General features: G+C 67.2%; 3 protein-coding genes across 10 annotated transcripts in view; all 3 read left to right on the top strand.

The window, feature by feature from the left end:
• The window catches only part of PPP3CC (protein phosphatase 3 catalytic subunit gamma), a 37,332-nt gene extending 36,632 nt beyond the window's left edge, over nt 1-700 (top strand). For 3 of the 4 annotated variants that reach the window (XM_074563611.1, XM_074563615.1, XM_074563612.1), the window contains one exon: nt 61-700. In XM_074563611.1, the coding sequence (XP_074419712.1) occupies nt 61-239 (179 nt within the window). In that variant the 3' untranslated portion in view covers nt 240-700. The remainder of the gene's footprint in view (nt 1-60) is intronic. The other variant, XM_074563613.1, reaches the window with a different exon arrangement.
• Nucleotides 701-5,372: 4,672 nt separating this feature from the next.
• On the top strand, nt 5,373-17,785 carry SORBS3 (sorbin and SH3 domain containing 3). 4 transcript variants are annotated; one of them, XM_074563813.1, is made up of 20 exons: nt 6,221-6,904; nt 7,402-7,558; nt 8,389-8,529; nt 8,647-8,752; nt 8,869-9,092; nt 9,192-9,255; nt 9,332-9,461; nt 9,553-9,646; nt 9,734-9,775; nt 9,874-9,960; nt 12,708-12,763; nt 14,518-14,642; nt 14,737-14,816; nt 14,911-14,957; nt 15,129-15,243; nt 15,345-15,470; nt 16,455-16,895; nt 16,981-17,060; nt 17,140-17,246; nt 17,335-17,785. In XM_074563813.1, the coding sequence occupies exons 1-20, from the start codon at nt 6,237-6,239 to the stop codon at nt 17,394-17,396; spliced, it is 2,952 nt and encodes a 983-aa protein (XP_074419914.1). In that variant the 5' UTR covers nt 6,221-6,236; the 3' UTR covers nt 17,397-17,785. The 4 variants fall into 4 exon arrangements, with proteins under 4 accessions (XP_074419916.1, XP_074419914.1, XP_074419913.1 ...); XM_074563812.1 differs by having other exon boundaries at nt 6,222-6,904; nt 8,389-8,538; XM_074563815.1 differs by lacking the exons at nt 6,221-6,904; nt 7,402-7,558; nt 8,389-8,529 and adding an exon at nt 5,373-5,503.
• A 1,161-nt stretch (nt 17,786-18,946) lies between these two features.
• PDLIM2 (PDZ and LIM domain 2) lies at nt 18,947-26,996 on the top strand. Of its 2 annotated transcripts, none has more exons than XM_074563647.1 (10): nt 18,947-19,233; nt 21,726-21,832; nt 22,273-22,477; nt 22,878-22,947; nt 23,039-23,130; nt 23,232-23,277; nt 25,090-25,247; nt 25,608-25,753; nt 25,860-25,965; nt 26,662-26,996. In XM_074563647.1, exons 1-10 carry the CDS (start codon nt 18,962-18,964, stop codon nt 26,855-26,857), a joined length of 1,398 nt encoding a protein of 465 aa, XP_074419748.1. In that variant the 5' UTR covers nt 18,947-18,961; the 3' UTR covers nt 26,858-26,996. The 2 variants fall into 2 exon arrangements, with proteins under 2 accessions (XP_074419748.1, XP_074419749.1); XM_074563648.1 differs by having other exon boundaries at nt 18,974-19,233; nt 22,326-22,477.
• Nucleotides 26,997-27,108: the final 112 nt, after the last annotated feature.

Here is a 27,108-nt window from a genome sequence, read left to right as displayed (position 1 = left end):
CTATCGGGCGATGCGCGGCTCGGGCTGATTCTCTTCTTTTCTCGGCCCTTCTCTCTGCAGCCATTCGTGGATTTTCACCGCAGCACAAGATCCGCAGCTTCGAAGAAGCCCGCGGGCTGGATCGCATTAACGAGCGCATGCCGCCACGCAAGGATTCAATGCACTCAGACGGGCCGGTAAATTTGGTAACCTCAACAAACTCTGCGGACAAGAACGGCACGGGGAAGAAAGCCCAGTAACGGTCCCAGCGCCCAATCTGCACCACTAAAGGATCCAAAACTTAATGAATTTTATTTATTTATTATATTGGGGTGGGGTGGGGGCGAGGGGAGAAACCAACTTCACCTGGAGGCACGTTCATAATCCAGTTTGCATCCATTCTGTAAGAAAGGTGACCATTTTGTAATTTTTTTTTTTTATTTATGTTCAATATATAAAAAGTCCATCTTTTTTTTTTTTTTTTTTTTTTTTTTTTTTTAATTTAGAAACCAATCTTACTGCTAGTGCGTATATGGAGTGTTGTGCTGTACAGCTGACCTCTCCTCCGCGAGAGGCGAACCTCCGCGGCGGTGGCGGTGGGGGGGGGGGGGGCGGGGGGGAGGATTAAAAGAAACGAAACCAGTCCCAGGCAACTTGGGTCGTTGACTTTGGTGCAATTCGGAGTTAGCCTGTGCTTTCAAAAGCAGGTCCTTTGCTTGAGAAAAAAAAAAAAAAAAGAAAAAAAAAAAAGGGTTGGTTTGGGGTTTTTTTTCTTTTTTTTTTTTTTTCTTTTTTCTTTTTCACAACTCTCTCCTTCCCAGAGTTTGCTGGTGTTTCCTTCAGCCTCTTGCCCACCTGCGTCTGCTGCTTTTTTGCAAGCGGTTCTCTGGAAGGCGCGTTGCAACGGGCTGGGATCCGTCCCTCTTTCCAAGGTGACATCCAAATATTCGGGATTAGCTCCGAGGGCCTCCGGTGGGTTATACCAATCACAGCACCTTTTCCTTCGGTAAATTCAGTTTTATTCCAGTGGAGCCCCAAGGGAAAAAGTAACTTCTTGATAAAAAGGGGGAGGGCGGATGGGAGAAGCGCTGCCCCTTGTTGCCGCTCTTCCCGAAGCTTCGGCCGGGGGTTTTTCATCCTGGTTTCTATGATCCGGGGCCGCCCGGGCAGCGGAAAAACCCCTCTGGGAATCCCTCTGATCCAGAGCAGAGGAATTCTCTCCGGTCTCTAGCCATCGGCAGCTCTTTGGGAAATCTGCACTGAACTGGAAAGGAAAAAGGGGGTGATTTGTATAACCTGGGGACAGAAGGACCCCTGTGCCGCCACCCTGGCATCCCGCGGAGCCCGCGGCGCGCTGCCCTGCGCTCGCGTCAGCCCTTGCTGGTCAGGATGCGAGCGGTGGGTGGACGCGGTGGTGACCCCTGGGCCACCGTCGCCTCCCACTCACCCAGAGTCCCCCTTCGGGGGGGTCTTCCACCTCCTGGGGCTTACCCCAATGCTGGTGACCTTGTTAGCCAGCGACTGTTCCTCCCGACTCCGAGGGAGCCACGGGCACGTCAGCCTTTCCCAGCGGTTGGAGGGGGGGTCTGCCAGCTCGTGATGAAGATTTGGGGAAGGACGGGTGGCGGCGCTGCTGGTTTCCGTAGAGATGTGGCTTGGTGGCTTTGCTAAAAAGCCCCCCCCGGGTTGGGAAGCGCATCCCCCCCCCTCGGCTGCAGGGGAGGGAGGGTGGTTTTATGGCAGGTAGAAGAACCGAGTGGATCTGGGCAGAAATTTTGGCAGGGTGTTTGTGGAGAGCTGGAGAGGGAAGGGGGAGCTCCTGGTGAGCAGGAGGGTTTCCAGAGGGACGCGGTGGTGAAGGTTTTGGAGCTTGGATCTGTTTTAAGCAGAGCCTTGGTCTTTCCCTTAAACTCTGAGCTGAAGCGAGTGTTGAAAAAGTGTTTTGCAAGACTTTTCGTTTGGTCGTTTCCCTTCCCCGCGTGTCGCTTGAGCCGCGTCCTCCCCTGCCTGCCATTGCCCGGAGTCAAAGCAGCAGCTTTCGGAAGCAAATCCTTTGCCAGCTTTCACTTCTTTTTTTCCAGCCAAACTCTCTATTGTGCTTTCTCCAAGCAGGGGCAGCAGGTGAGCGGGTTTAGCCTCTAATAAGGGATATTTGCCAACCCCTTCTCGGGATCTTGCTGTCTTCCCTTTGTGCTCCGGCCCGGAGCTGCCATTCTAGCGACAGAGGAAAACAGCAACTTTGCGGGAAGCTTTCAAAATTGTCTTATAATCGTACGTCACTGAATTTCATGCCAGCTATTTAGGAAACCGTATCTGTGAGCAGACCACTGGGTTTTCACAAGAGACTTTTTGAGTCGCATGCCTCCACTTTTTTTTTTCTTCTTTTTTCTTCCCCCCCCCACCCCCCCCCCTTTTTTTACACGCCCACTGCTTTGCAAAAAAAAAAAGTGCGAGATGTTTTGAGCGAGCTTCTCTTAACCCCATCCGAGGCGTGGGGGCCAATTGCCTTTGTCTGTGAGTATTTCTTCTTCTTCTTGTTTGTTTGTTTTTTGGTTTTTTTTTTGTTTGTTTGTTTTGGGGGTTTTTTTTTGTTTTGTTTTTTTTTTTTAAACGGCATCCTTTCTTGAAATAACAGTGAGCCGATGTGTGGTATCTTCCTCTGAGAGCGCAAACCGTGCAAAGGTGCTGCCCGTGCATGATGGGGCATGTTGTTCTGACCCAGGCTGGGATCTCGCCCAAGCAGCAGTTTCAATCGGGGAGCTTTGGGAACGGGTGCCGTGGATGGGGCTGGGGGGGGGCGGGAGGGGGGGCATGATGCTCGTAACCCCGAGCCTGGCACCCCCGCGCATCGGGGTTTCAGCAGGGACCGACCGTTTGCGGAGGGGGATTTGCTTTGCTCATGGTTTGTCACCCCCCAACCTTCTCCTGCTCTGGCATCGCCAGCCCCCCCCCCCCCCCCCCCCCCAAAAAAAAAAACCTATTTGGCTTTGTGGTTTGCTGCCCTGGCAAAGCGGGGAAGGGGGGGGGCTGATGGCGTTGCGAGGTGCTGGGACCCCCAGTCCTGGAACTGGGTGTTGCTGGAAGCGTCCCTGCGGCTGGTGGGGCCGCAGTTTCCCAGCATCCCGGCCCGGGGCTGGGGCGGGGGGGGGGGGGAGCTGCTGCCCCCCGCTGCCGCCTGTCAGGGAAGGCGGTTGATGGCTGGATGTTGGTGTCCCCCCTCCCCGAGCCGTGCCCAGGAGCCGTAGGGCAGCACGTATGGATGCCATACTGCATCCGATGCCATGCTGCATCCGTTGCTGTAGCAACGCCGGCGCTGGTCCCCCCCCCCCTTTTCCCTTGATAGGATGGGGTGAGGAGCAGCAGCGCTGGGGTGCGTGGGTGCTAATTAACCCCCTCGATTGATTAACGCTCGGCCGCGTAACCCTCTCCGTGCTGACACCCCCGCCCCCGGGGAAAGCAGAGCATTTTCCCAACACCGAGCCGGGCGACCCCATCCCCTCTTCCCCAGCTTTTTGGGGAGGAAGGTGATGAAGACCTCGGAGCAGAGGCCAGCGAGGTCCCCGGCAGAGCGCCCTGCCCCGATCCCCACCGCGGCAAAACCAAAAAAATTCCCAGAAACAGGCAAATTTTTCCCCTCTTCCCTCCCCTCCTCCTCTAATCCCTACAAAGCCAGCGCCTCGGAGCTAGGCACGTCTCCGGCCCCCTCATCTCACAGCTCCCGTCCCTTTCCCTCCCCGGTTGCCCACCCGGACTTTGGCAACCAAAACTCCGGGAATGGAAGCCAAAGGAGCACGACCAGCCCCGGGGAAAGCCCAGCCGCCTCCTCCGCAGCCTGGGTTTATTTTTTTGCATGTTATAGCAAGGTGCATGTAACAAGGAGGGGAGTCAGCGATGGGGGTCGGGTGGTGGGTTGAGTTCAAGCTTTTTGGGTTGTTGTTTGTGTTGTTTTGTTTTTGTTTTTTTTTATTATTTTATTTTATTTTATTTTATTTTAAATTTTCTTTATTTTCTTCGGGTTTTTTTTTTTGGCGTTTGGGAGAACCTCTTTGCTGGCCGTGCCAGCCCTGGGAGCCTCTCGCGGTTGCCTGGGCACGGATGCCACCCGGCTTGGTGCGGTGACAGGGACACGTAGAGGCCGAGTGGCCTCTGCCAGGGAGGACCTGAACCCCCACGGGACGCGTGCTGGGTGCAGTGATGGTGAATTTCAGGGTTCTTGATGCTGAAGGATCACACGCCCGTTGCCTGGAGACTGCCTCCTTTTATTATTTTTTTTTTTGTTCTTTATTTTTTTTTTTTTAGTTCTGTTTAAAGGAGAAAAAAAAAATGGTGAAAATGTTATTTATTGGCAGAAATTATTTAATATAATTTCTTCTTTTTTTTTTTTTTTTTTGGTGAACAAGGAATGAATTTGTTAGAACTGTCTTAATGTAAATCGGAAAGTCATCTTTAAGGAGAAAAAAAAAAAAACGGAAAAAAAAAAAAAAGTTAAAAATTGACGCAGTCGCTCGGCTCCGCTGTGGTTTCTTTTTGGGGGGGTGAAGGGAAAGGACCCCCTCGGATGCTCCCTGGCTTTCGGGAAGGAGGGATGAAAGGGGTTTTTTTTAGGGGCAGCGCCCGGATGGCGTCTCCCAACCTCCCCGGCACGTCGGCACTTGCGGAGCCGCTCCCGGGCGCTTTTGTTGGAGAACTCTCCTCCGCGCTCCTTCCCCTCTCACCTTTCCATCCTCCCGGCTGGGTAAATACCCCTCCTCCCGCCGCCTCCCTGCTGCCGGGAGGAAGAGGAGGGTATTTATTTACCCATTCATTTTTGCCCCCCCCCGCCTTCCTTCCTCACCCCTCTCCCTGGGCTATCGTGGACTCGCAGGGCTTTGGTGGTGGCCAGGCTCCATCCCGCTCTGCTAGCCACCTGGTTGCCCCCAGGGAAACCCGGGCAGAGCAGGAGGTGGCTCCTGCAGCGGTCCCCGGCTCCGGCATCACCTGGAGGCGGGGTGACCTGGCTGCCAGCTGTGGCCACCGCATCTGGCTTCTCCCTTGCCTTCTCGTGCCAGCATCTCGCCGTCGAGTTCAGCTCGCCACGTGCAATCCCTTTGCCGGCTCCGGCTCCCCGTGGCCGCCCTGTGACAGCCGTGTCCCCAGCTGACGGAAGCCACCAGGGTGCGACCGGGGAAGCGATGCTCCGGCTTTCCCACCCTTTTCCTGGGTGTTTCCACCAAACGACAGGGACCCACCAGCACCCCACATCGCTGCCCATCCCTGGGGCTCCCCGACCCTCTCCGTGGGCACGGGGCCGTGCCAGGGCTCCGGCGTCTGCCCACGACAGCCCGGAGGGTGACAGCATCGTCCTGCCGGGCCCCGCGTTCCCGGCTGGCATCGCCGCGCTGAGCAAACAGGAAACACTCGCCCTTTGTTAATCCCGTCCCGAGCTGCGCGTTAAATATTTATCTGCGAGCGGAGGCTGGTGCTGGGAGGCCCGGCCGGCCCCGGGAGGCTGCTAGCCATCGGGACGGTGCACGGGGCCACGGAGGTGAGTCCGGTCCCTGCCGGGGGGAGCCGACATCCCCCTGGGGTGGGCAGCGGCGGCGTGGGGTGGCCGGGACCCCGCAGCCCACGGGAGGGCATTGCCATGGGGAGCTGTGACCTCCAGAGATGTCACTCGGAGGACTGGAGGGGACTGTCGCCCCCCTGGCTGGCAGGGATGGGGTCTCGCAGGGTTTAACCCCTTCCCTGCTGTCCCCAGCCCTGCTGTCCCCTCTGCCCTTGTGTCCCCGAGTTTCCCCGGCTCCTGTCCCCAACCTGCTTCCTCCCTGCGGTGTCCCCGGTTTGCACGGGAGGAGCCACCCCGTCCCGGCGCCTGTTGGGACGAGGAGCCGTGTCCTCCGGCGCTATGACAGCAGGGAGCCTGCTCCCGTCCCCTTTGTCCCCTGGGTGCAGCATCGTGACGACGACGGCGCCGTCAACCCCATTGTCCCCATCAACCCCGTCGTCCCCATCAATGGGTGGCTCGGTGGGGACCGAGGGGTGGGTGGCGGGCGGTGGTTGGCAGCAAAGCCGCCGTCCTCCCGTGGGGACGGAGCTCACGCGGGAGCGCGTGGGACAGAGGAAGGGCTGGGGCTGCCCCGTTTCGGGGCTGTCAGCAGTTTTGGGGGAACGACGAGCAGGAAGGGACCCGGAGCGGAGGCCGGCACCCGGAGTGCTGACGGAGGGGATGAGGTGGGTTAACGGGGCACCCTCAGGGAGGGGTTAAATAGGGGTCCCCAATGCCCAGACCCCTGGGGGACACAGGGGACGAAGTGTCACCCGTGGAAAAGCAGGTGGCAAAAGGGATGGGGGCTTTGCTTGCTTCGCTTTCACTACGTCCCCCCGGCTCCAGGGCTCGGGGGGCTGTGGGAGCGTGGAGCCCCGCTCCCCGTTTCATCTCCCCCCAAAAAATCCCCCCTCCAAGCTCCCGGCTCCATGCTGGCGGGGGGCTGGCGAGGCCGGGCTTGGCCCCGTTTCGTAAGCGGGGGGCCGGGAAGGCGCGCGCGGGGCGTGGGATGAGTTCAGCCTCTTGGCTCCTCTCCCTGGATCCCGGCCCTGGAAATGTCACTGGAAACTCTGAATGGGCCGGCCCCGCTCCAGAGCGGGGAGCGCTTGGTGGGGGGGGACATGAGCGCACCCCAGGGGGGCAGGCGGGTCCCCGCCGCCGGGGAGGACGGTGCCTGCTGACCCCCACCCCTGCACCCCGGGGGATGCTGTCGGGGGGGTTTTGGCCGCCGGCCGCCCAGGACGCGTTGAGGCCCCCGCTCGCCTTCCCCCGGCAAAGTTTGCGCCGGGCGTTTTTCTTCCCCGCTGCTCCCGGCTCCATCCCGCTCCTCGCGGGGGCTCCCCGAGCCCCCGGCCACCCCCTGGACCCAGCGCTGGGCCCCCGGCCGGCATCGCCCAGGAGGTAAGAGCTGGCTCGGGGTTGGGGGCGGGGGGGGGGGTGGCCGGCAAGGGGGGGGTGACCCACGGGGTCCTGCCCCCCAGGGCCAGGCTTTGGGGGACAAACCTCGGGAGCGGGATGGGGCCCATTCCCACTGTGGCACGGCACCGTGCTGGGGACGGGGTGGCAGTGGGCAGGGGTGCCCTGGGGGGGGCTGAGCCGTGTGGGGGGGTGGGAGCCTGCACCCCACTTTCTGTGCCCCGGGGCGAGTCGTTCCCGGGGCCTCAGTTTCCCCACGGGACTAATAACCATTAATTACAGCCCTGCTGGCTGCAGAGCGGTGGGAGGGAGGAGCCGGGGGGGTCCCCAGGGCACGCAGGGCACCGTGCTGGGCTAGCAGCCCCCCGGCTGCCCTCTTTGAGGAGGGGTCTGCGCCGCGCTGGGGTCCCCCACGGCATCCGCGACTGAGATGGGGATGGAGATGCCGGGGGACCAGCAAGGACACGGGTGTCCCCCGAAAGTTCCCGGGGCTGCCTTCGCCACCCCTCCCTCCCCGCTCCGGAGCCATCCATCCTGTGCCGATGCAGCCCCCCGTCTCCCCGCCACGGTGTCGGGAGCCGTTACGGGGGTCCCGTCCCCCCGCTCAAGTTGCCCCCCTCCCTGTGCCGTGGCCCCGGGGTGAGTCATGGCGGGGTGGTGCCGCGTTCCCGATGCCTCTCCGCTCCCTCCTCTCCCTCCTCTCCCTCTCCCTTCCCTGTTTGCGCTGCAGGGCGGGGAAATAACTTCTGCCTCTCGGTCTTCCTGGGCCCTGGCAGCTCTCCCGGCGCTGGCACTGCCCCACGCCGCCGCCGCCATGTGCCCGGGCACCGCCTGCATCCCGCCATGCCACGCCGGGATGCCGGAATGATGGGCGGGTGGCTCGGCCATCACCCTGTCTCGCTCCGGGGTGTTTTCTTCCCCAAAATCCCAGGGGGTGATGGATCCCGCTCCGGAGTGTTTTCTTCCCCAAAATCCCAGGGGGTGGCGGATCCCGCTCCGGAGTGTTTTTTCCCCAAAAAATTCCAGGGGGTGATGGGTCCCTCTTCAGAGTGTTTTCTCCCCAATAATCCCAGGGAGTGATGGATCCTGCTCCGGGGTGTTTTCTCCCCCAAAATCCCTGAGGATGGTGGATCCGTCTATGCAGGGAAGGGGGGCCGGGTGGTCTGGGGCTGGGGCCACATGGAGAACTCATGGAGGAGTCGTTCCAGGGCTGTTTCTGGCCAGGAAAAGCCGCTTCCCCCCGCACCGTGCTGCTCCCCAGCTGGGGAGGGTGCTACCGCGGTTGTCACCCCGCCACGGTGTCCCCTGCGCCTGTGAATGACCCCGGAGGTGGGGATGGGATAGGGCTCCCCCGGAGCCCCCCAACCCTCCGGCAAAGCCCGGTGAGACGAAGCCACCGGAGGGGAGCACCCAGGAGATGGAGGGGAGGGAAAGGGACCCGCCATGAGCGCAGTCGCTTTCCCCCGCAGGGCACGGGCAGCCCCGGGGCACCGTCCCGGCCCCCCCCGGCCATGGCGGGCCGGCTCCTGCCCCCCGACGCCGGCCGGGCCCTGGGCACAGAGGACGTCCCCCCATTCCACCCACCGCTGTGGGTGCCCCTGCAGCGCACGGTGAGGCGGGTGAGTGTGGCCGGGGGCTGCTGCATGCCCAGGGGGGGCGTTGAGGGAGCCATTCCGCCTCCATGCCTTTGCCACCCCCCCGGCGCCAGCTCCCTCCTTGTGCCGCAGGTGCCCGTCATCCGCCACCGCGGCTCCAACACGCTGAATTTCGACTTCCACGACGCGGAGAGCCCTGGCGCGGCCGAGCGCGGGCCGGCAGCCCCCAGGAGCTCAGGTACCCGCCCCGAGCATCCCTTGAGGGGGGCATCCCCGGGGGGGGCATCCCCATGGGCTTCCCCGAGTGATGCTGGGCGGAGGGCAGAGGCTCACCGTCGTCCTCCTCGTCCCCAGTGAACGCGTGGTACCAGACGTGGCCGGCCAAGGAGGCGAAGGCACCCAGCACCCCGGCACCCGCCGGCCCCATGCTGGGCCCCGGGGCTACCCACGCGGGTCCCCGGCCACCGGGCTGGTCGGCCACCTGGACCAAGGACAGCAAGCGGCGGGAGAGGTGCTGGGTGAAGTACGACGGCATCGGGCCGGTGGACGAGACGGGGATGCCCATCGCCTCCCGCTCGGTGAGTTGGGGGGGCACGGGGCTGGGGTTTCCCCCCCAACACCACCACCATCACCATCGCCATCATCACCCCCCTCATGGCCCCGCCGTGTCCCCGCAGAGCGTTGACCGGCCTCGCGACTGGTACCGCAGCATGTTCCGGCAGATCCACCGCAAGCTGCCGGGTGAGTCCCGGTGCCGCGGCACGGCATGGCACGGGGTGGCACCGGCACGCGCTCACCTCCTCCTGCGTCCCCGCAGAGCCGGACTGGGACAACCATCGCCCACCCACGGCCCCCTCGCCCACCGCGGTGCCTCCGTCCCCCCCAGAGCTGCAGAGGAAAGGGCTGGCACCGGCTGTGCCCCCCAGTTTGCCCAACGGGCTGGACTGGTGAGTGTGGCAGCGGGGGGTGGCCCCGTCCCCGTGGGGTGCCCGCAGAGCGGGGGGCTGCTGGGGCTGAGCTCCTCCCGGCTCCCCACAGGTCCAGCTGGGGCGACGCCGGGGCCACGGCGGAGCCCGGCAGCATTTTTGACTACGAACCGGGCAAATCCTCGGTGCTGGAGCAGCCGCGGCAGGTAGGCACCCCCCGGGTACCCGCGCAGCCCTGGCACGGAGGGGTGCTGGGGGGCGCACACCTAAACTGTCCCCCTGCCCTTTTCCAGCCCCTGGCAGCGGTGCCGCCGGTGCGGGCTCAGCCCATCGAGGTAAGCTGCCGATGGGGGGCCGGGGGTGGCAGCGGGGGTCCCGGTGCCCCTGCCGCTGGGATGAAGGGCGATGGCCCATCCTCATCCTGCCCGTGTAGGTGCTGCTGGAGCAGGAGCTGGAGCAGCTCAGCGAGGAGCTGGACAAGGACATGAGGGCCATGGAGACGCGCCAACACCCCTGCCAGGTACCCGCACCCTGCCCGGGACCCCCACACCATGGCTGGGACCCCACACCCTGCCTGGCACCCCTGCACCATGCCAGGCACCCCGCACTGTAGCAGGGACCCCGCACCCTACCCAGGACCCCGCACCCTGCCAGGGACCCCCACACCATGCCAGGGACCCCCACACCCTGCTAGGGACCCCTGCACCCTACCCAGGACCCCACACCCTGCCCGGGAGCCCCGCACCCTGCCTGGGACCCCCACACTTTGCCAGGGGCCCCCGCACCCTACCCAGGACCCCGCACCCTGCCCGGGACCCCCACACCCTGCCCGGGACCCCTGCACTGTGCTCAGGACCCGCACCCTGCCTGGGACCCCCACACTTTGCCAGGGACCCCCGCACCCTACCCAGGACCCCGCACCCTGCCCGGGACCCCCACACCCTGCCCGGGACCCCTGCACCATGCCAGGGACACCCGCACCCTGCCAGGGACCCCCACATTGTGCCATGGCCCCCTGCACCCTACCCAGGACCTCACACCCTGCCCGGGACCCCTGCACTGTGCTCAGGACCCGCACCCTGCCAGTGACCCCCACACTTTGCCAGGGACCCCCACACCCTACCCAGGACCCTGCACCCTGCCCGGGACCCCTGCACCATGCCCAGGACCTGCACCATGCCAGGGACCCCCGCACCCTGCCAGGGACCCCCACATTGTGCCATGGCCCCCTGCACCCTACCCAGGACCTCACACCCTGCCCGGGACCCCTGCACTGTGCTCAGGACCCGCACCCTGCCAGGGACCCCCGCACCCTACCCAGGACCCCGCACCCTGCCCGGGACCCCTGTACCATGCCCAGAACCCGCACCCTGGCAGGGACCCCCGCACTGTGCCAGGGACCCCCACACCATGCCAGGGCCCCCTGCACCCTACCCAGGACGCCACACCCTGCCCGGGACCCCCGCACCCTGCCAGGGACCCCCACACTGTGCCAGGGACCCCCGCACCCTGCCCGGGACCCCTGCACCATGCCCAGGACCTGCACCGTGCCAGGGACCCCTGCACCCTGCCAGGGACCCCCACACCATGCCAGGGACCCCTGCACCCTACCCAGGACCCTGCACACTGCCCGGGACCCCTGCACCATGCCAGGGACACCCGCACCCTGCCAGGGACCCCCACACCATGCCAGGGACCCCTGCACCCTACCCAGGACCCTGCACCCTGCCAGGGACCCCCACACCCTGCCCGGGACCCGCAGCCTGCCCGCCTCTGCCAGCCTCAGGAGGGGGGTGTCTCCTGCCGCCCCTCGTCCCTCCCTGGGCTGGGGGGCACTGAAGGGACGTACGGGGCTGATGGTGTGTGCATCCAGCTGTGCAAGGCTTCAATGTGAGCGTGGCAGGATGCGTGCACAGCTGGATGCGGGCAGGGTTGGGTATGCGTACATCTGGGTGCGTGCACAGCTCGGTGCAGGCGGGGCTGGGCACACGCACGGCTGGCTATGTGCACATCTGGATGCAGGCATGGTCGGGTACACCGACATCTGGATGCATGCACACCTGGGTGCGTGCACAGCTGGATGCAGGTGGGGTTGGGTGGTTGGGTACATACACTTCTGGATGCGTGCACAGCTGGGTGCAGGTAGGGTCGGGCACATGCACATCTGGATGCAGGCAGGGTTGGCACACGCATGGATGGATGCGTGCACATCTGGGTGCCGGCAGGGTCGGGCACATGCACAGCTGGATGCAGGCAGGGCTGGGCACACGTGTAGCTGGGTGCGTGCACATCTGGGTGCCGGCAGGGTTGGGCACACGCATCTGGATGCGTGCACAGCTGGGTGCAGGCAGGCTTGGACACACGTGTAGCTGGGTGCATGCACATCTGGGTGCCGACAGGGTCGGGCACACGCACAGCTGGATGCAGGCAGGGCTGGGCACACGTGTAGCTGGGTGCGTGCACATCTGGGTGCCGGCAGGGTTGGGCACATGTGTAGCTGGGTACGTGCACATCTGGGTGCCGGCAGGGTTGGGCACACACATCTGGATGCGTGCACAGCTGGGTGCAGGCAGGCTTGGACACACGTGTAGCTGGGTGCGCGCACATCTGGGTGCCGGCAGGGTCGGGCACACGCACAGCTGGATGCAGGCAGGGCTGGGCACACGTGTAGCTGGGTGCGTGCACATCTGGGTGCCGGCAGGGTTGGGCACATGTGTAGCTGGGTACGTGCACATCTGGGTGCCGGCAGGGTTGGGCACACACATCTGGATGCATGCACAGCTGGGTGCAGGCAAGGTTGGGCACACGTGCGGCTGTGTACGTGCACATCTGGGTACTGGCAGGGCTGGGTATGCACACATCTGGATGCGTGCACGGCCGGATGCAGGCAGGCTTGGGCACATGCACAGCTGGATGCGTGCGTATCCGGGTCTGTGCACATCTGGGTGCAGCCAGGGTTGCGTAGGCGCACGGCTGGATGCAGGCAGGGTTGGGCGCGCACACGCGGCTGGCTGCGTGCACATCTGGACGCACCGGAGGCACGCACGGCCGGCCGGTGGCGCTTGGCCACGGCCCGTGGCTTGGCCGTGACCGTGACCGTGACCGTGGCCATGGCCGTGGGACTCTAGGACCCTGTCTCGCCGCGCCGTCCGTCCATCCGGCGGTTATTGGCTCGGTGCTGGACTCCCTGGCTTCCCGCGGAGGAGACTCAGCCTCTCGGATGATTAATTTTTCTCTCCCACCCCCTTCCCCATTCCTCTCCGGCAGAACTCGGCGCCTGCTCCCACCTCTCCTTCCCCTGCTCCGGCCTCCCCGGCGCCTCGGTGAGTAAAACCCCCTGCTCCCCGCAGCCCGAACCCCCCCCCCCCCCCCAAAAATCCCACTTTCTCCATCCCCCTTCACGGTGGAGAATCCCCCCCACCGCGATTCGCATCCCGAATCCCCCCACCCACCCCCGCAACACGCCATGGGAGGGATCGTCCCTCCTGAGTCCCGGCTCTGGTGGTGGGGTGGAGATCCCTGTGGACCCCCACGGAGCGCCCCCCACCCCACCCCACCCCCGCCATGGCATTTTCCCCACCACACCCCCGCCATGGGTGGGGGACCCGGCGCCGGGATGGCTGCCCAGTGGGTGGGACGGGGACAAACCGGGGGCTGACCCTTGCCCCCACGTCCAGCCCCGTGCGGGGACGCCGTGTCCCGGGTCCCGGGACACGGCGTCCCCGCACGGGGCTGGACGTGGGGGCAAGGGTCAGCTCCCCGTTCCCACCACGTCCCTGCTGTCACTCACACGCCGAGGGGACACCCCTACCGCTGGGTGCCCCCCGAGGGTGGCGTGGGCACCTCGAAAGCATCCCCCTACCCTTTGCCCTGCCCCGGCGGCGCGAGAAAAATAAACAAACAAGTGCTCGACTTTTCGTAGGACCTACCCTAACATCCCCCCCACACACACCCCGGCCCCAAGGGGTGTGCGTGGGGCCTGGACCCCCTTTTTCTGGGCTGGGGGCGGCCGGAGAGGGGGGGGTGGAGGGGTGAATTGGGGCTCTTGAAGCACCCTCCGGGAGTGGGTTATCCATTAGCCAGGCGGCCCTTCCCGGCGCTCGCCTTCTCCCCGCTTCCTGCTCCGCGGCGGCAGGGACGTGCCGTTGGCACCGCCGGCAAACTTTGGACTCGTCCCGCCTGGCTGCCACCGTGACGGGACCCCGGGGAGGGGTGTGGGGGGGGGGGACGGGACTCTGCGGCCGGGGGGGACCCCGACATCCCAGTCCCAGGAGACCCGAGGTGCTGGGAGCTCTGCAGATGGGGGACCCCAGTGTCCCGGTCCTATGAGACCTGGGGTCCTGGGGGCTCTGCAGCCGGGGGACACCGGCATCCTAGAGCCATGGGACCCGGGGTCCTGGGGGCTCTGCAGCCGGGAGACCCTCCATCTTGGTCCCAGGGGACGCAGGATCCTGGGGGCTCTGCGGATGGGGGACCTCAGCATCCTTGTTCCAGGGGTCCCGGGGTCCTGGGGGCTCTGTGGCCAGGGGATCCCAGTGTCCCAGTCCCGGGGGACCCAGGGTCCTGGGGGGTCCGCAGCCAGGGGACCCCCCATCCTGATCCCAGGGATCTGGGCTCCTGGGGGCTCTGTGGCCAGGGGACCCTGGCGTCCCGGTCCCAGGCAACCAGGGGTCCTGGGAGGATCTGTAACCAGGGGACCCCAACACCCTGGTCCCCAGCGTGCTGGGGGCTCTGCAGCTGGGGGACCCCCCATCCTAGCCCCAGGGGAGGCAGGATCCTGGGGGCTCTGCATCCGGGGGACCCCGACATCCCGGTCCCAGGGGACCCAGGGTCCAGGGGGCTCTGCAGCTGGGGGGTCCCAGTGTCGTGGTCCCAGGGGACGCAGGGTCCTGGGGGCTCTGCGGATGGGGGACCCCAGCATCCTTGTTCCAGGGGTCCGGGGGGCTCTGCGGACGGGGGACCCCGGCATCCCAGTCCCAGGGGATGTGGGGTCCTGGTCACGGGGAGGGCGGGGGGGCTCTGCAGTGGGGCTGGATGTGGGGCTCAGCCCTGCCCTGAGCCGCTCTCACCCCCCCAGGAGCCCCCTGTCACCCCGCCGGCTGCGGAGCCCCCCCAGCACCCACCGTCTGCCTGCCAGCCCCAGCATGGAGCGGGGTGGCCTGGGGCTGGCCAGCGAGCGGAGCCGTGCAGCCCCCGGCAGAGGTGAGCACCCCCCCCACCCCGAGCTGTGCCGTGGGGCACCCCATACACCCCAGCCCCACCGCCCGGTGACACCCCCCCACCCTGCTCTTTGCAGACACCCTCAGGCCGGGGACCCTCCCCAGCCTGTCGGACATGGGGGACCCCGCGGAGGTCGTCAGGAGGGAGGAGAAGAAGGTGAGGCCGCGACGGTCCCATCCCCCATATGGGACCGGGGATGGCGGGGATGGAGGGTGTCCCCCCCCCCGTAACCGCTCCTCTCCCTCCCCAGATGAAAGCCGCTCGCCTCAAGTTTGATTTCCAAGCCGAGTCACCCAAGTAAGTGACAGCGCTGCCGGGGGTCCCCGCCGTGCCCCCGCGGTCCCCCGGAGTGGCGATGGGGACCGGAGGAGCCCCGGGATGCGGGGTGGCCGTGCCGGCCGGGCTGGGGAGGGGTGGGTGTCCCCCGGGGGTGTCCCGAGGGGTGTCCCTGAGCGCTGCCGCCCGCAGGGAGCTGACGCTGCAGAAGGGGGACATCGTCTACATCCACAAGGAGGTGGACAGGAACTGGCTGGAGGGCGAGCACCACGGCCGCGTGGGCATCTTCCCCTCCAACTACGTGGAGGTGAGGCCGGGGGGATGGAGAAGGGGGCGACCGGGTTTGGAGACACACTCCCCCCCCCACTCCCGGTGCTGACTGTCACCCATGTCACCCCTTCACCCCAGATCCTGCCCCCCACGGAGGTGCCCAAGCCCATCAAGGCGCCCACCATCCAGGTGCTGGAGTACGGCGAGGCCCTGGGGCTCTACAACTTCCGAGGGGAGCTGCCCGTCGAGCTCTCCTTCCGCAAGGTACCACCGTGCCGTGCCGTGCCATGCCATGCCGTGCCGTGCCGTGCCGTGCCATGCCTTGCCATGCTGTGCTATGCCTTGTCATGTCATACCATACCATGCCATGGCATGCCATGGCGTACCACGCCGTGCTGTGCCATACTGTGCCATGCCATGACATACCATGCCATGCAATGCTGTGCCATGTCATGCTATGCCATGCCAAGCCATACCGTGCCATGCCATGACATACCATGCCATGTCATGCCATGATAACCTTGCCGCGCCGTGCCATGCAATGTCATACCATGCCATGTCATGCTATGCCATACCATGCGATATCGTGGCATACTGTGCCATGCCGTGCCATGACATACTTTGCCATGGCATACAATGACATGCTGTGCTGTTCCATGCCGTGCAATGCAGTGCTATGCTGTGCCATGTCATGCCATACCGTGCCATGCCATGACATATCGTGCCATGTTATGCAATGATATACCTTGGCATGATGTGCCCTGCCATGCCATGCCATGCCGTGCAATGCTGTGCCATGCCATGGCTATGCTATGCCATGCTGTGCCATGTCATGCCATGACACACCGTGCCGTGCCATGCCATGACATACCTTGGCATGCCATACCATGCCATGCCGTGCCATGTCATGTAACGCTGTGCCATGCCATGCCATACCACGCCGTGTCATGCCATGATATACCTTGCTATGATGTGCCATGCCATGCTGTGCCATGCTATGCCATGCTGTACCATGTCATGCTGTGCCATACCATGCCATGCTATGCTATGACATGCCATGCCATGCTGTGCCATACCATGCCGTGCCATGCAATGCCATGCCGTGCCGTGCAACGCCATGCCGTGCCATGCTATGACGTACCTTGCCATGATATACCATGCTGTGCCGTGCCATACCATGCTGTGCCGTGCCATGCCGTGCCGTGCCGTGCCACGCCATGCTAACCCCTCCTCTCGTCCCCTCCGCAGGGCGAGCGGGTCTGCCTGGTGCGGCGGGTGGACGAGAACTGGTACGAGGGGCGCATCTCCGGCACCAGCCGTCAGGGCATCTTCCCCGCCACCTACGTGCAGGTGCTGAAGGAGCCGCGGGTGAAAGCCACGGCCGAGGACTTCCCGCCCTCGCCCGCCCCCGCCAGCCCCCGGCCCCCCGCCGGCTCCCCGGCCCCCCAGCGCTCGCCCGCTCCCCGCGGCTCCCCGCTTTCCACCGGCTCCCCCCGGCCGGCGGAGCGGGGTCCTGGCGAGGCCGGTGGGTGCCCGTCCTCACCCCGCCACCTTGGCTTTGCCTTCCCCCCCTCCCCAAAACTGCCCCGTGCCGGCGCCCCGAGCCCCTCGCCAGCCCCCGCCGGCCCCCCGCACCCTGCGGCCGCCCATCCCCAGGAGCCCTGGCATCCAACATGGCCCCCCGAGCAGGTAAGAGACCCCCTTGGCATCCCCCAGCCCCACTGGGGATGTGGGGCCGCCCCATAACGCTGTTCCCATCCTCTCCCCACTGCAGCACGCAGCCCCGGGGGCACCCACCGGCACCCGCCCCGAGCCCGCCCCGTCCTACAACGGCTCCGAAATCCGGTGGACCCCGTAAGTAGGGCCGGGAGTGACACGGTGTCCCCACGGGGGGGACGGGGTGGCGGGCACTGGCCACGCTGTGTCTCGGCAGGTACCGGGCGTTATACCAGTATCGGCCCCAAAACGCCGACGAGCTGGAGCTGCTGGAGGGCGACCGGGTGGATGTCATGCAGCAGTGCGACGACGGCTGGTTCGTGGGTGCGTGGCCACCGGGGTGGGGACGGGGACAGCCAGGATGCCACCGCGGCCCCTCACTCCCTCTCTTTGCCTTCCCCCCCACCCCAAGGTGTCTCCAGGAGGACGCAGAAATTCGGCACTTTCCCCGGCAATTACGTGGCGCCGGTGTGACCCAACGGCGTGAAGAGGAACCCGGCGGGCGCTGTGGGGCTGGGGGGGCCCCACTGTCCCGCCTCGGCCACCCTGCGCCCCCGCTGCCTCCCCTCCGTGTCCCCCCACGGGGATGAAGTGCCTCCAGCTCCCTCCCGCCCCTATGGGGCTGCCTCTAACAGGGATCAATCCCCCTCCCCGGCATGGGGGGTTCTCCCCCAACCCAGTGCCTTAATCCAACCCCTCGCCACTGCCCGGTGCCTTATTGCCCACCGTCCCGGTGGCCGTACCCCCCCCGTCCTCTCTGGCCACTGCCGGGGGGGACCTGGCCGGTGACGGCTGTGACCCGAGATGCCAGTGCGGGGCCGCGCCACGCGCTTCTCGTCCGTCATTAAAGCTCAGCTCAGCCCAAACCTGGTGGTGCCGGGACGGGAGGGGACCAGGGGGACGATGCCCATGGGGAGATGTGGGGCAGGGGCCCGCGGGTCACTGCGTGGGGCCGGGGGCGGGGGGGCTGCGGTGGTCCCCGCGTGGGTGGGGGTGACACTGTGGGGCTGCAGTGCTGTGCAGGGGTTTACGGCCCTGCGTGGGGCTGCGGCGGTGCGTGGGGGGCTGCCAGGGGAGCGTGTGGGGCTGCAACTGTGTTTGTGGGGTTGCAGTGGTGTATGTGGGGCCACAACAGTGCATGTGGGGCCACAACAGTGCCCCTGGGGGGCTGCAGTGGTGCATGTGGGGCTGCAATGGTGCATGTGGGGCCACAACAGTGCCCCTGGGGGGCTGCAATGGTGCATGGGGGGCTGCAAGGGAGGATGTGGGGCTGCGATGGTGTTTGCAGGGTTGCAGTGGTGCATGCGGGGCGGCAGCGGTGCCCATGAGGGGTTGCAGCAGTGCATGTGGGGCTGCAGGGGAGGATGTGGGGCTGCAGCGGTGCTCGTGGGGTTGCAGCGGCGCATGTGAGGGTGGCAAGGGGGCATGTGGGGCTGCAGCGGTGCAGGGGGGGCTGCAACGGGATGCGCGGGGCAACGAGGGGACACGTGGGGCTGCAATGGTGCCCATGAGGGGTTGCAAAAGTGCATGCGGGGCTGCAGTGGTGCCCATGGGGGGGTTGCAATGGTGTGTGTGGGGCTGCAACGGTGCACGTGGGGCTGTAGACGAGCATGTGGGGCTGCAGTGGTGCCCATGAGGGGTTGCAGTGGTGCATGTGGGGCTGCAGGGGAGCACGTGGGGCTGCAGTGGTGCCCATGGGGGGTCGCAGTGGTGCATGTGGGGCTGCAGGGGAGCACGTGGGGCTGCAGTGGTGCCCATGGGGGGTTGCAGTGGTGCATGTGGGGCTGCAGGGGAGCACGTGGGGCTGCAGTGGTGCCCATGAGGGGTTGCAATGGTGCATGTGGGGCTGTAGGGGAGCATGTGGGGCTGCAGTGGTGCTTGTGGGGTTGCAGTGGTGCATGTGAGGGTGCAAGGGGCCACATGGGGCTGCAGCGGTGCGCGCGGGGCTACGACGGCGCACGGGGCAGATGTTGCGTGGGGTGCGACGGTGCACGGGACGGCGACACTCTGTGGGGCAGCGACACCCCCGAGGGGCAGCGATGCCGCGTGGGCGCCCCCCCAACCCAGGGGCCACCTCCCACGGCACCTCCCGGCCCCTGTGCCCGGCGCCCCCGCTCGCCACAGCGGGCCGGTGGGTGCCCTTGCCCCTCGCCGTGCGCCCCCTCGGGGCGGCCGTGCCCGCAGACGGCGCTGCCGAGCCCGGCCCGGCCCCGTTGGGCTCCGCCGGCCCCTTCCGAGGGGGCGGTGCTGCCGCCGGGGCCGCGCTCGCCTCCGCCGCCCCACGGGGGCCGCCCGGCTCGGCCGCCCGCCGGTGAGTGCGCCCGGGGGGCTGCGGGGGCGGTGGGGCAGGGAGAGGGGGGGGGGTGTGTGTGTGTTGGTGTGGGGACACACACACACGACACGGGGGTCGCTCAGCCCGGGATGCTGCAGGCTGTCGGGGGGTGCCCGTCCCTCGGGGATGCAGCTCTGGGGGGTCCCGGGGTGCTGCTCTCTCGGGTGGTGGTGGGGGGGGTGTCTGGGGGGGGGGGGGGGGGGGGCGGGCAGCCTGTCCCGCAGGTGTGTCCCCGTGTCCCCTGTGCCTCCTGGCGTCGCCTGTCACCCGCCGTCCCGCCCCGCGGGGGGGCCAGGCGACACCGCCAGCCGCCGCCGCTGCCACAAAAGCATCGCTGTGCGGCGGGTGCGGAGCCGGGACCCGGCGGGGCTCCGAGGTGGGGTGCGGGGGACGGGGAAGGGCTGCGGGGGACAGAGGTGGGGGGCAGGGGGCGGGGAAGGGGTGCAGGGGACAGTGGTGGGGGGCAGGGGACAGATAAGGGGTGCACGGGATGGGGAAGGGGTGCGGCAGGCAGAGGAGGGGTGCAGGGGACAGAGAAGGGGTGGAAGGGACAGAGAAGGGGGTGCAGGGGGCAGAGAAGGGGGTTCAGGAGACAGAGGAGGGGTGCAAGAGACAGTGGTGGGGTCCAGGGGGACAGACGAGGGGTGCAAGGGACAGAGAAGGGGTTCAGGGGACAGGGGAGGGGTGAAGGGGACAAAGGAGGGGTTGAGGGGACAAGGGAGGGGTGCAGGGGACAGAGGAGGGTCCAGGAGGACAGAGGAGGGGTGCAGGGAATGGAGGTGGGGTGCAGCAGATAGAAGAGGGGCGCTGGGGGCAGAGAAGGGGTGCAAGAGACAGTAGTGGGGTCCAGGGGGACAGATGAGGGGTGCAGGGGATGGAGAAGGGGTTCAGGGGACAGAGGAGGGTGCAGGGGACAGAGAAAGGGCGCAAGGGACAGATGAGGGTGCAGGGGACAGTGGTGGGGTGCAGGGACAGAGGAGGGGTGCAGGACTTCTGGGGGCCCAGGGGTCGTGCCCAGCTGGGTGTCGGGGTCCCCGGGGCGTCACCTCGCTGCCCAGGGATGCTGGGCCGGGCATGGGGAGGGGGTTTGGGGTTTCCTCCCGGCGCGGTGAAGCCCAGCCCAGGAAATTCTTCCGGGCAGCCTCTCAAGCCCCTCTTTGTGCGCTTGGGATTTTTAAAATGCCTTCCCCGGCGGTTGCGGATGGGGTGCCCGGGTCCCGCGGACACCCCGGGGCTGTGCCAGCGGGGTGGGACGGGACGGGGACGGTGGGGGACAACTGGGCAGGAAGCAGGGATGACACGTAGGGGAGGGGGCTGCCCGTCCCCATCGAAGCCAGTGGTTATTGCACTCACTGGGGGGCCATGGAGACCCCATGCCACCCCGGGGGACCCTCAGCATCCTTTCGCTGGGGGGCTATGGGGACCCCGTGCCACCCCAGGGGACCCTCAGCACCCTGTCGCTGGGGGGCCATGGGGACCCTGTGCCACCCCAGGGGACCCTCAGCATCCTTTTGCTGGGGGGCTATGGGGACCCCGTGCCACCCCAGGGGACCCTCAGCATCCTTTCGCTGGGGGGCCATGGGGACCCTGTGCCACCCCGGGGGACCCTCAGCATCCTTTCGCTGGGGGGCCATGGGGACCCTGTGCCACCCCGGGGGACCCTCAGCATCCTTTCGCTGGGGGGCCATGGGGACCCTGTGCCACCCCGGGGGACCCTCAGCATCCTTTCGCTGGGGGGCTATGGGGACCCCGTGCCACCCCGGGGGACCCTCAGCACCCTGTCGCTGGGGGGCCATGGGGACCCTGTGCCACCCCAGGGGACCCTCAGCATCCTTTCGCTGGGGGGGCTGTAGGGACCCTTGTGCCACCCTGGGGACCCTCAGCATCCTTTCGCCGCAGGGTGAAGGACTCGGGGCAGGGGGGGTGGGATGCTGGCAGCCCTGCTGCGTGTGGGGACCCCGATGAGTAGCAGGGTCCCCCCCTCGCCGGCCGCTGGCCGCCCTCGCAGCTGCGTCTTCCCCTCCAAACCCCGCTGGCTTGGCCCTGCCGTGCGTGGCCACCAGCCACCGGACTCGCTGCCAAGGCGGCACCCATTTCCACGCCTGGCAGAAGGCCGCGGGGACGGGGGGGGTGACCTCGCCTGCCCCGTCCCACCGTCCCCACAGCTGGCAGTGCCCGGGACCCCCTTGTCCCCAGGGAGGGGCTCGGCAGGGGAGGAAGCCACCAGCTTTGGGGGGACCGGGGAGGCAAGAGGAAGCGGCGACGGTGGCGGCTGGCACCCTGTGATGGCGTGGGGACGTGGGTCCCCTCCCCGGAAGGAAGGCGCTGCCGGTCTCCGTCATGCCGGGGACCCTTTGGGGTGCAGCGGGGACGGGGGGGAGCCCGGTGGCGGAGCGGGGAGAGGGCTCTCCTCTGCCTCGTCCCCTCGGCACCCCGAGGTCTCCTGACGCCGCGGCTCCCTGCCCGTCCAGAGCCGCCCGCTGCCATGCCGGTGACGGTGACCTTGGCCGGCCCGGCCCCTTGGGGCTTCCGCATCACCGGGGGAAGGGATTTCGGGAAACCCCTCACCGTGTCCAAGGTAGGAGCGCCCCCCCCAACCATGCGCCCCTTGGCCCCGGGGAGGGCTGCCGGGGTGGGGAGCGGATCCTGTTTACCGTCCTTGAGGGATCCTGCTCCGTGGGAACGGCCCCACGGCGGGCGACGGCGGCGCGGGGGCTCGCGACACCCCCGGGCTGGGCAGGGCCGCGACGACTTTCCGGCTCTTGTTGCCGTGGGCTTGGTGTCCCCCCACCCCCGCCCCATCGCCGGTGGCCACTGGCACTGGTTTGGCAGCTGCCGGCGGGTGGGAGCATCCCGGCAGGGTGGGATTTGGGGAGCAGCGCGGAGCTGGCGGCACCGGGCCATGTGCCGGCACCTCGTCGGCAGCGACGCAGGAGGGACGCGCGTGGGGATGCTGCGGTTAAATCCGCGTCCCTCCGGCGCGTGTGGGGCCGAGGGATGGTTGATGTGGGGGCTCAGCGCCTGCGAGAGAACACCGGGGCTTGTCCCCGCGTCCCCTTTTCTCCCCGGAGGTGACGGAGCGCGGGAAGGCGGCCGCCGGCGACCTCCGGCCGGGGGACATCATCGTCGCCATCAACGGGGAGAGCGCGGCCGAGATGCTCAACGTGGAGGCGCAGAATAAGATCAAGCAGAGCCCCGGGGAGCTCTGGCTGGAGGTGGAGAGGTGGGGGCTGTGACGGGGTTGGGGTGGGGGGGGGACACACGTATGTCAGCCTGGACTCCTGTGTCCCCAGCCCCATGGAAGGGAGGTCCCCGCGTGGGCTGGGGTCCCCAACCGCGTCTGCGGGGGGGGGTTGTTTTTTCCCCCTCCGGCCACTCTCGGGGCCGCGCCATCCCCGCGGGAGCCTGTCCCGGCTCTGTAATTAAAAGAGTCAGGCGGTAACGAAGCCAAGCAGCCCTGGCAGCCGTTACCTGGCCAACTGGTCCCAGTTGGGGGCCTGGGGCTGCTCCCTTTGCGGGGCAGGGGGGGGCGCAGGGGAATGGCCGCGCCATGCCACGGGGGCTGCGTGCTCCTGGGGCAGAGGGAGGACACCCCCCCCCAAACCCTCTCCCTCGGTCCCCAGGTCCCCGGTGTCACCTCCCAGCCACGCCAACGGGGACACCTCACCGGAGAGGCTGGCCGCACGCTTCCAGGTGAGCCCCCGCCAGCCCACCCCCCCACGCTCCCCCCGGACCCCCAACCCGGGGCTGATTCCAGCTGATTCCATCTCCCTCCCCTCCCCAGGACACGCTGCGGAGGCAGGAGGAGAACGGGGGGGCCCCGAGACCCTCCTACCCCAGCCCGGCGTCCCGCAGCCCCCCGCCCCACAGCGGCAGGTAAGGCTGGAGCCAGGCCGCGTGTGGGGCTTGGCGGGGGGGTGGGCAGGGGTCCGGGCAGGGCCGAGGACTCTCCTGATGGCTCCGTTCTCGCCCCCCAGCTCACAGCCCCCGGAGGAGGATTTCGCCCATCCCGGCCTCCACCAGGTGAGCGGGGAGCTGGGGGGCGCTGAGCGGGGCCAGGCTGGCGGGGGGGACATCAGCCTTTGCAGCCCCATAGCATCGCCCTTTGCAGCCCCACACCTTTACCCTTTGCAGCCCCACACCATCACCCTTTGCAGCCCCACACCTTTACCCTTTGCAGCCCCAAAACTTCACCCTTTGCAGTCCCACACCTTTACCCTTTGTGGCCCCATAGCATCACCCTTTGCAGTCCCACACCTTTACCCTTTGTGGCCCCATAGCATCACCCTTTGCAGCCCCACACCTTTACCCTTTGCGGCCCCATAGCATCACCCTTTGCAACCCCAGACATCGCCCTTTGCAGCCCCAAACCACCACCTTTTGCCACCCCAAACCATCCCCTCTTCCAGCCCAGCACCATCCCCCTTTTGCAGCCCCATGGCCACCTTATTGCCCAGCCCCGCTCTGCCTCGGGGACCGCGTCAGCCGTGCCACCGGTGCCACCGGCCACCTCCCCGCCGCGCTGGCAGCCCCCCCGGGGCCTGGCGGGCACCGTCACACCTGCCCGGGGATGTTTTCCTCGCTCCTACCCGGCACCTTTTGGCAACGGCGCCAGCCGGGGGAGCCCAAACCAGTTTGGGGAGGCCCGTCCCTGCTCCCACAAGCCCGGGGGACTGGGGCGTTGGCAGGGCAGGGACCCGCAGCCTGGCGCACCCCCGGCGGCTGTGGGATGCCCGGGGAGTGGGGCCGGGATGCTCGGAAGGGCCGGGATGCCGCCCAGACCGGTCCCGGGATGCCCGCGGCCGCCCCAATCCCTCCCCGCCGCGGTTTTTGGGCGGCTGCTGAGCCCCGCGGGGCAGCCGCTGGCTCCGGGGTTGGCGTCTCCCTCTTCTCCTCCCTCCCCGCTTGCTTTTTTTCCTTGTTTTTCAAGCCCAAATCGGGAAGCGCGGTGGCCCCGAACGCCGCCCTTCCCAGCTGCCTTTGGCCGCGGCCCCGGCCGCCCCTTGGCTCCTCCGGCCGCTCGCTCCCTCCTTCCTCCCCCAGCTCCTTGTTTGCTTTGGTGCCGGCCCCGGAGGGTCCCTCCCTGCCCCGGAGACCCCCATCTGTGGGTCTGGGGCTGCGCGGGATGCGCTGCCCTGAAACCCCCCCATGGCCCGAAGGGGCGGCGAGGGGAAGGGCTTGTCCTCGGACCCCGGTTTTTGTCGCATCCCAGGGCGGGTTGGCCGTGGTGGGGACACGTCTCCGCCACCAGCGGCTCATTTTAGGGTGTCCCTCGCCTGTTTGTGACCCCCCGCAGAGCCCTGGTGGCTGCCCCTCTCCCTCTCCATCGGGGTCCAGGAAGGGGCTCCTTGTCCCTCGTCCCTTGTCCCCGGGCTCCTGCCGGGGTTTCCATCTGCGTGGCGGCCGCTGCTGGGAACATCGGCTTCCACTTAGCCGGGGTTTCGCCTTTCCTGCCTCGCCGGGGCCGCTAAGCAGGAGCAGATGCCGGGGATGGGGACGGATGCAGGCGTGGGGAGCAGTGGGGGTGCTGGCCCTGCTTCCCCCCGCCCCCCCCTCCCCGGAATCCTGCTGGCCCTGGGAGGGGAGGAGGAGCAGCCATGGAGCATCCCTGCATCCCTCCCGGGGAGCACCCATCCCTCCGGGGACCCCGCTTGGAAAAAGCCCCCCGGGGCCACGTCCGGGTGTCGTCCCCCCCAGGAGGAGAGGGGGGGCTTTGCTCTGCCTGGGGAGGTGCCACCCTCGCCCCCGGGGCTTGGGACGTGCCGGGGGGGGGTCGCTGCAGCCCCCCGCACCCCCCTCGCTGGGGCCCCCAGCTCCTTTTTTCCCCCCCGCCAGGAGCGAGGAAGCCTGAGCCACCACAGCAGCCCCCCGGGGGCCATCCTGCCTCCACCCCCCTGCCCCCCCTCGCCGGGGCTGGGGACCCCCCCAGAGCCCTGGGAGACACTCAGGGGGCGACGCCGCTCCTCTTCGCCCTCTCCCAGCCCCTTCAACAGGTACGGAGCGGGCTCGGGGCCGTGCTGGCGGGGGCGATGGGGGGGGAACATGGACGTGGGGAAGCCCCCAGCCCCACGCGCCCTTCCCGGCGTGGCAGCTCCGCACCCAAGGGTGCGCGTCGGGTGCTGGAACCCGTGCGAAGAGTTAAGGCAGGAGACGTGGGAGGGCCGGGCAGGCTGGGGCAGCTCCCCCGGGGTGGAGGGAGCAGGCGGTGGGGTGCAGCCCGACGGACCCAGGCATCCGGGTGCTGGGACGCCCACCCCCCCACCACCACCCCCACCCCCATCAAAAAAAACACCCCCCACCCACCCCACCCTCCCCACCTTCCTCCATTTTCACACACACACTTTGGGGCGCAGCCTGGGCTCGGAGCCGGCCATGCGGCGCTTGGAAGAGGATTCGGAGGTCTACAAGATGCTGCAGGAGAAGCGGGAGCTGCGGGCGGCCCCCCGGCAATCCAGCACCTTCCGCCTGCTGCAGGAGGCTCTGGAGGACGAGGGTGGAGGTGAAGGGGGGTATGAGGGAAGCTGGGGGGGGGGTGGTTATGGGCGAGGGGGGGGGTGTCCGGACAGGGCGGGTGGCAGGATTCTGATGGCCTCGTCTCCCCACAGCTGGCCCCACGGCCCCTTTCCCCAGCCGGCTCTCGCCCAGCGCCCGCAAGCCCGTGGCCGGCGTCCAGAAGCTGCACGTCTGCGAGAAATGCGGCAGCGCCATCGCGTGAGTGGGGCTGGGGGCCGTGGGGGGGGGTCCTGTGTCAGGATCTGTCCCTGCCATCAGCTGAGTGGGGCTGGGGGACGTGGGGGGGGTCCTGTGTCAGGATCTGTCCCTGCCATCGCATGAGTGGGGCTGGGGGACGTGGGGCGGTCCCATGTCAGGATCTGTCCCTGCCATCGCATGAGTGGGGCTGGGGGACATGGTGGGGGGCGTCCCATGTCAGGATCTGTCCCTGCCATCGCCTGAGTGGGGCTGGGGGACGTGGGGGGGGTCCTGTGTCAGGATCTGTCCCTGCCATCGCATGAGTGGGGCTGGGGGACATGGTGGGGGGCGTCCCATGTCAGGATCTGTCCCTGCCATCGCCTGAGTGGGGCTGGGGGATGTGGGGGGGGTCCTGTGTCAGGATCTGTCCCTGCCATCGCATGAGTGGGGCTGGGGGACGTGGGGCGGTCCCATGTCAGGATCTGTCCCTGCCGTCGCATGAGTGGGGCTGGGGGACGTGGGGGGGGTCCTGTGTCAGGATCTGTCCCTGCCATCGCATGAGTGGGGCTGGGGGCCGTGAGGGGGTGCCCCTGGGCAGGATCCGTCCCTGCCATCCTTCCCAGCAGGGCCAAAATGGGGCTGATCCTTTGAGGGGGGGGGGTGGGATGACGACTTGGGGAGCCCCACTGATGCCGTCCTCGTCCGTCCCCACCCAAGGACGCAGGCGGTGCGGATCCAGGAGGGCCGGTACCGGCACCCGTCCTGCTACGCCTGCGCCGACTGCGGCCTCAACCTGAAGATGCGGGGTCACTTCTGGGCGGGCGACGAGCTCTACTGCGAGAAGCACGCCCGCCTGCGCTACCAGGGGGGGCCGGGGGGGGCCAACCCCCCCACTGTTTCCCCCCACTCCTGAGCCCCAAGCACCGGTACGGTTGCGATGGGGAGCTGGCCGCCTGCATCCCCCCGCTGTGTCCCGGGGAGCAGCGTGCACCCCGTTGTCCGTGTCCCCCCCCCCCCCCCGCAACAACGCCCCACTGCTTTGGTGGAGTCGGGGTCTGCCTTGGGGGGGGGTGTTGGGGCATCACCGGGTTGTGGATGGCCGGGGGGGGGATGGTGGGGGTGGCGGGGAGGGGGGGGAAGGATGCGCTGCTGCTGCCCGCCTTT

This window comes from Larus michahellis, chromosome 20 (assembly GCF_964199755.1).
Source record: "Larus michahellis chromosome 20, bLarMic1.1, whole genome shotgun sequence".
Lineage (NCBI taxonomy): Eukaryota > Metazoa > Chordata > Aves > Charadriiformes > Laridae > Larus > Larus michahellis.
The sequence above is the reverse complement of the archived record's forward strand: the minus strand, read 5'-3'. Positions and strand labels throughout refer to the sequence as shown.

Bases quoted from the DNA above. Each gene is read 5' to 3' on its own strand.
- SORBS3 (XM_074563812.1), top strand. From the start codon at position 6,237: ATGCCCAGACCCCTGGGGGACACAGGGGACGAAGTGTCACCCGTGGAA. The intron at 9,256-9,331 runs GTGAGTCCCGGT...GCGTCCCCGCAG, and splicing joins GATCCACCGCAAGCTGCCGG to AGCCGGACTGGGACAACCAT. The intron at 15,471-16,454 runs GTACCACCGTGC...TCCCCTCCGCAG, and splicing joins TCGAGCTCTCCTTCCGCAAG to GGCGAGCGGGTCTGCCTGGT.
- PDLIM2 (XM_074563647.1), top strand. From the start codon at position 18,962: ATGCCGCGTGGGCGCCCCCCCAACCCAGGGGCCACCTCCCACGGCACC. The intron at 22,948-23,038 runs GTGAGCCCCCGC...TCCCCTCCCCAG, and splicing joins GGCTGGCCGCACGCTTCCAG to GACACGCTGCGGAGGCAGGA. The intron at 23,278-25,089 runs GTGAGCGGGGAG...CCCCCCCGCCAG, and splicing joins CCCATCCCGGCCTCCACCAG to GAGCGAGGAAGCCTGAGCCA.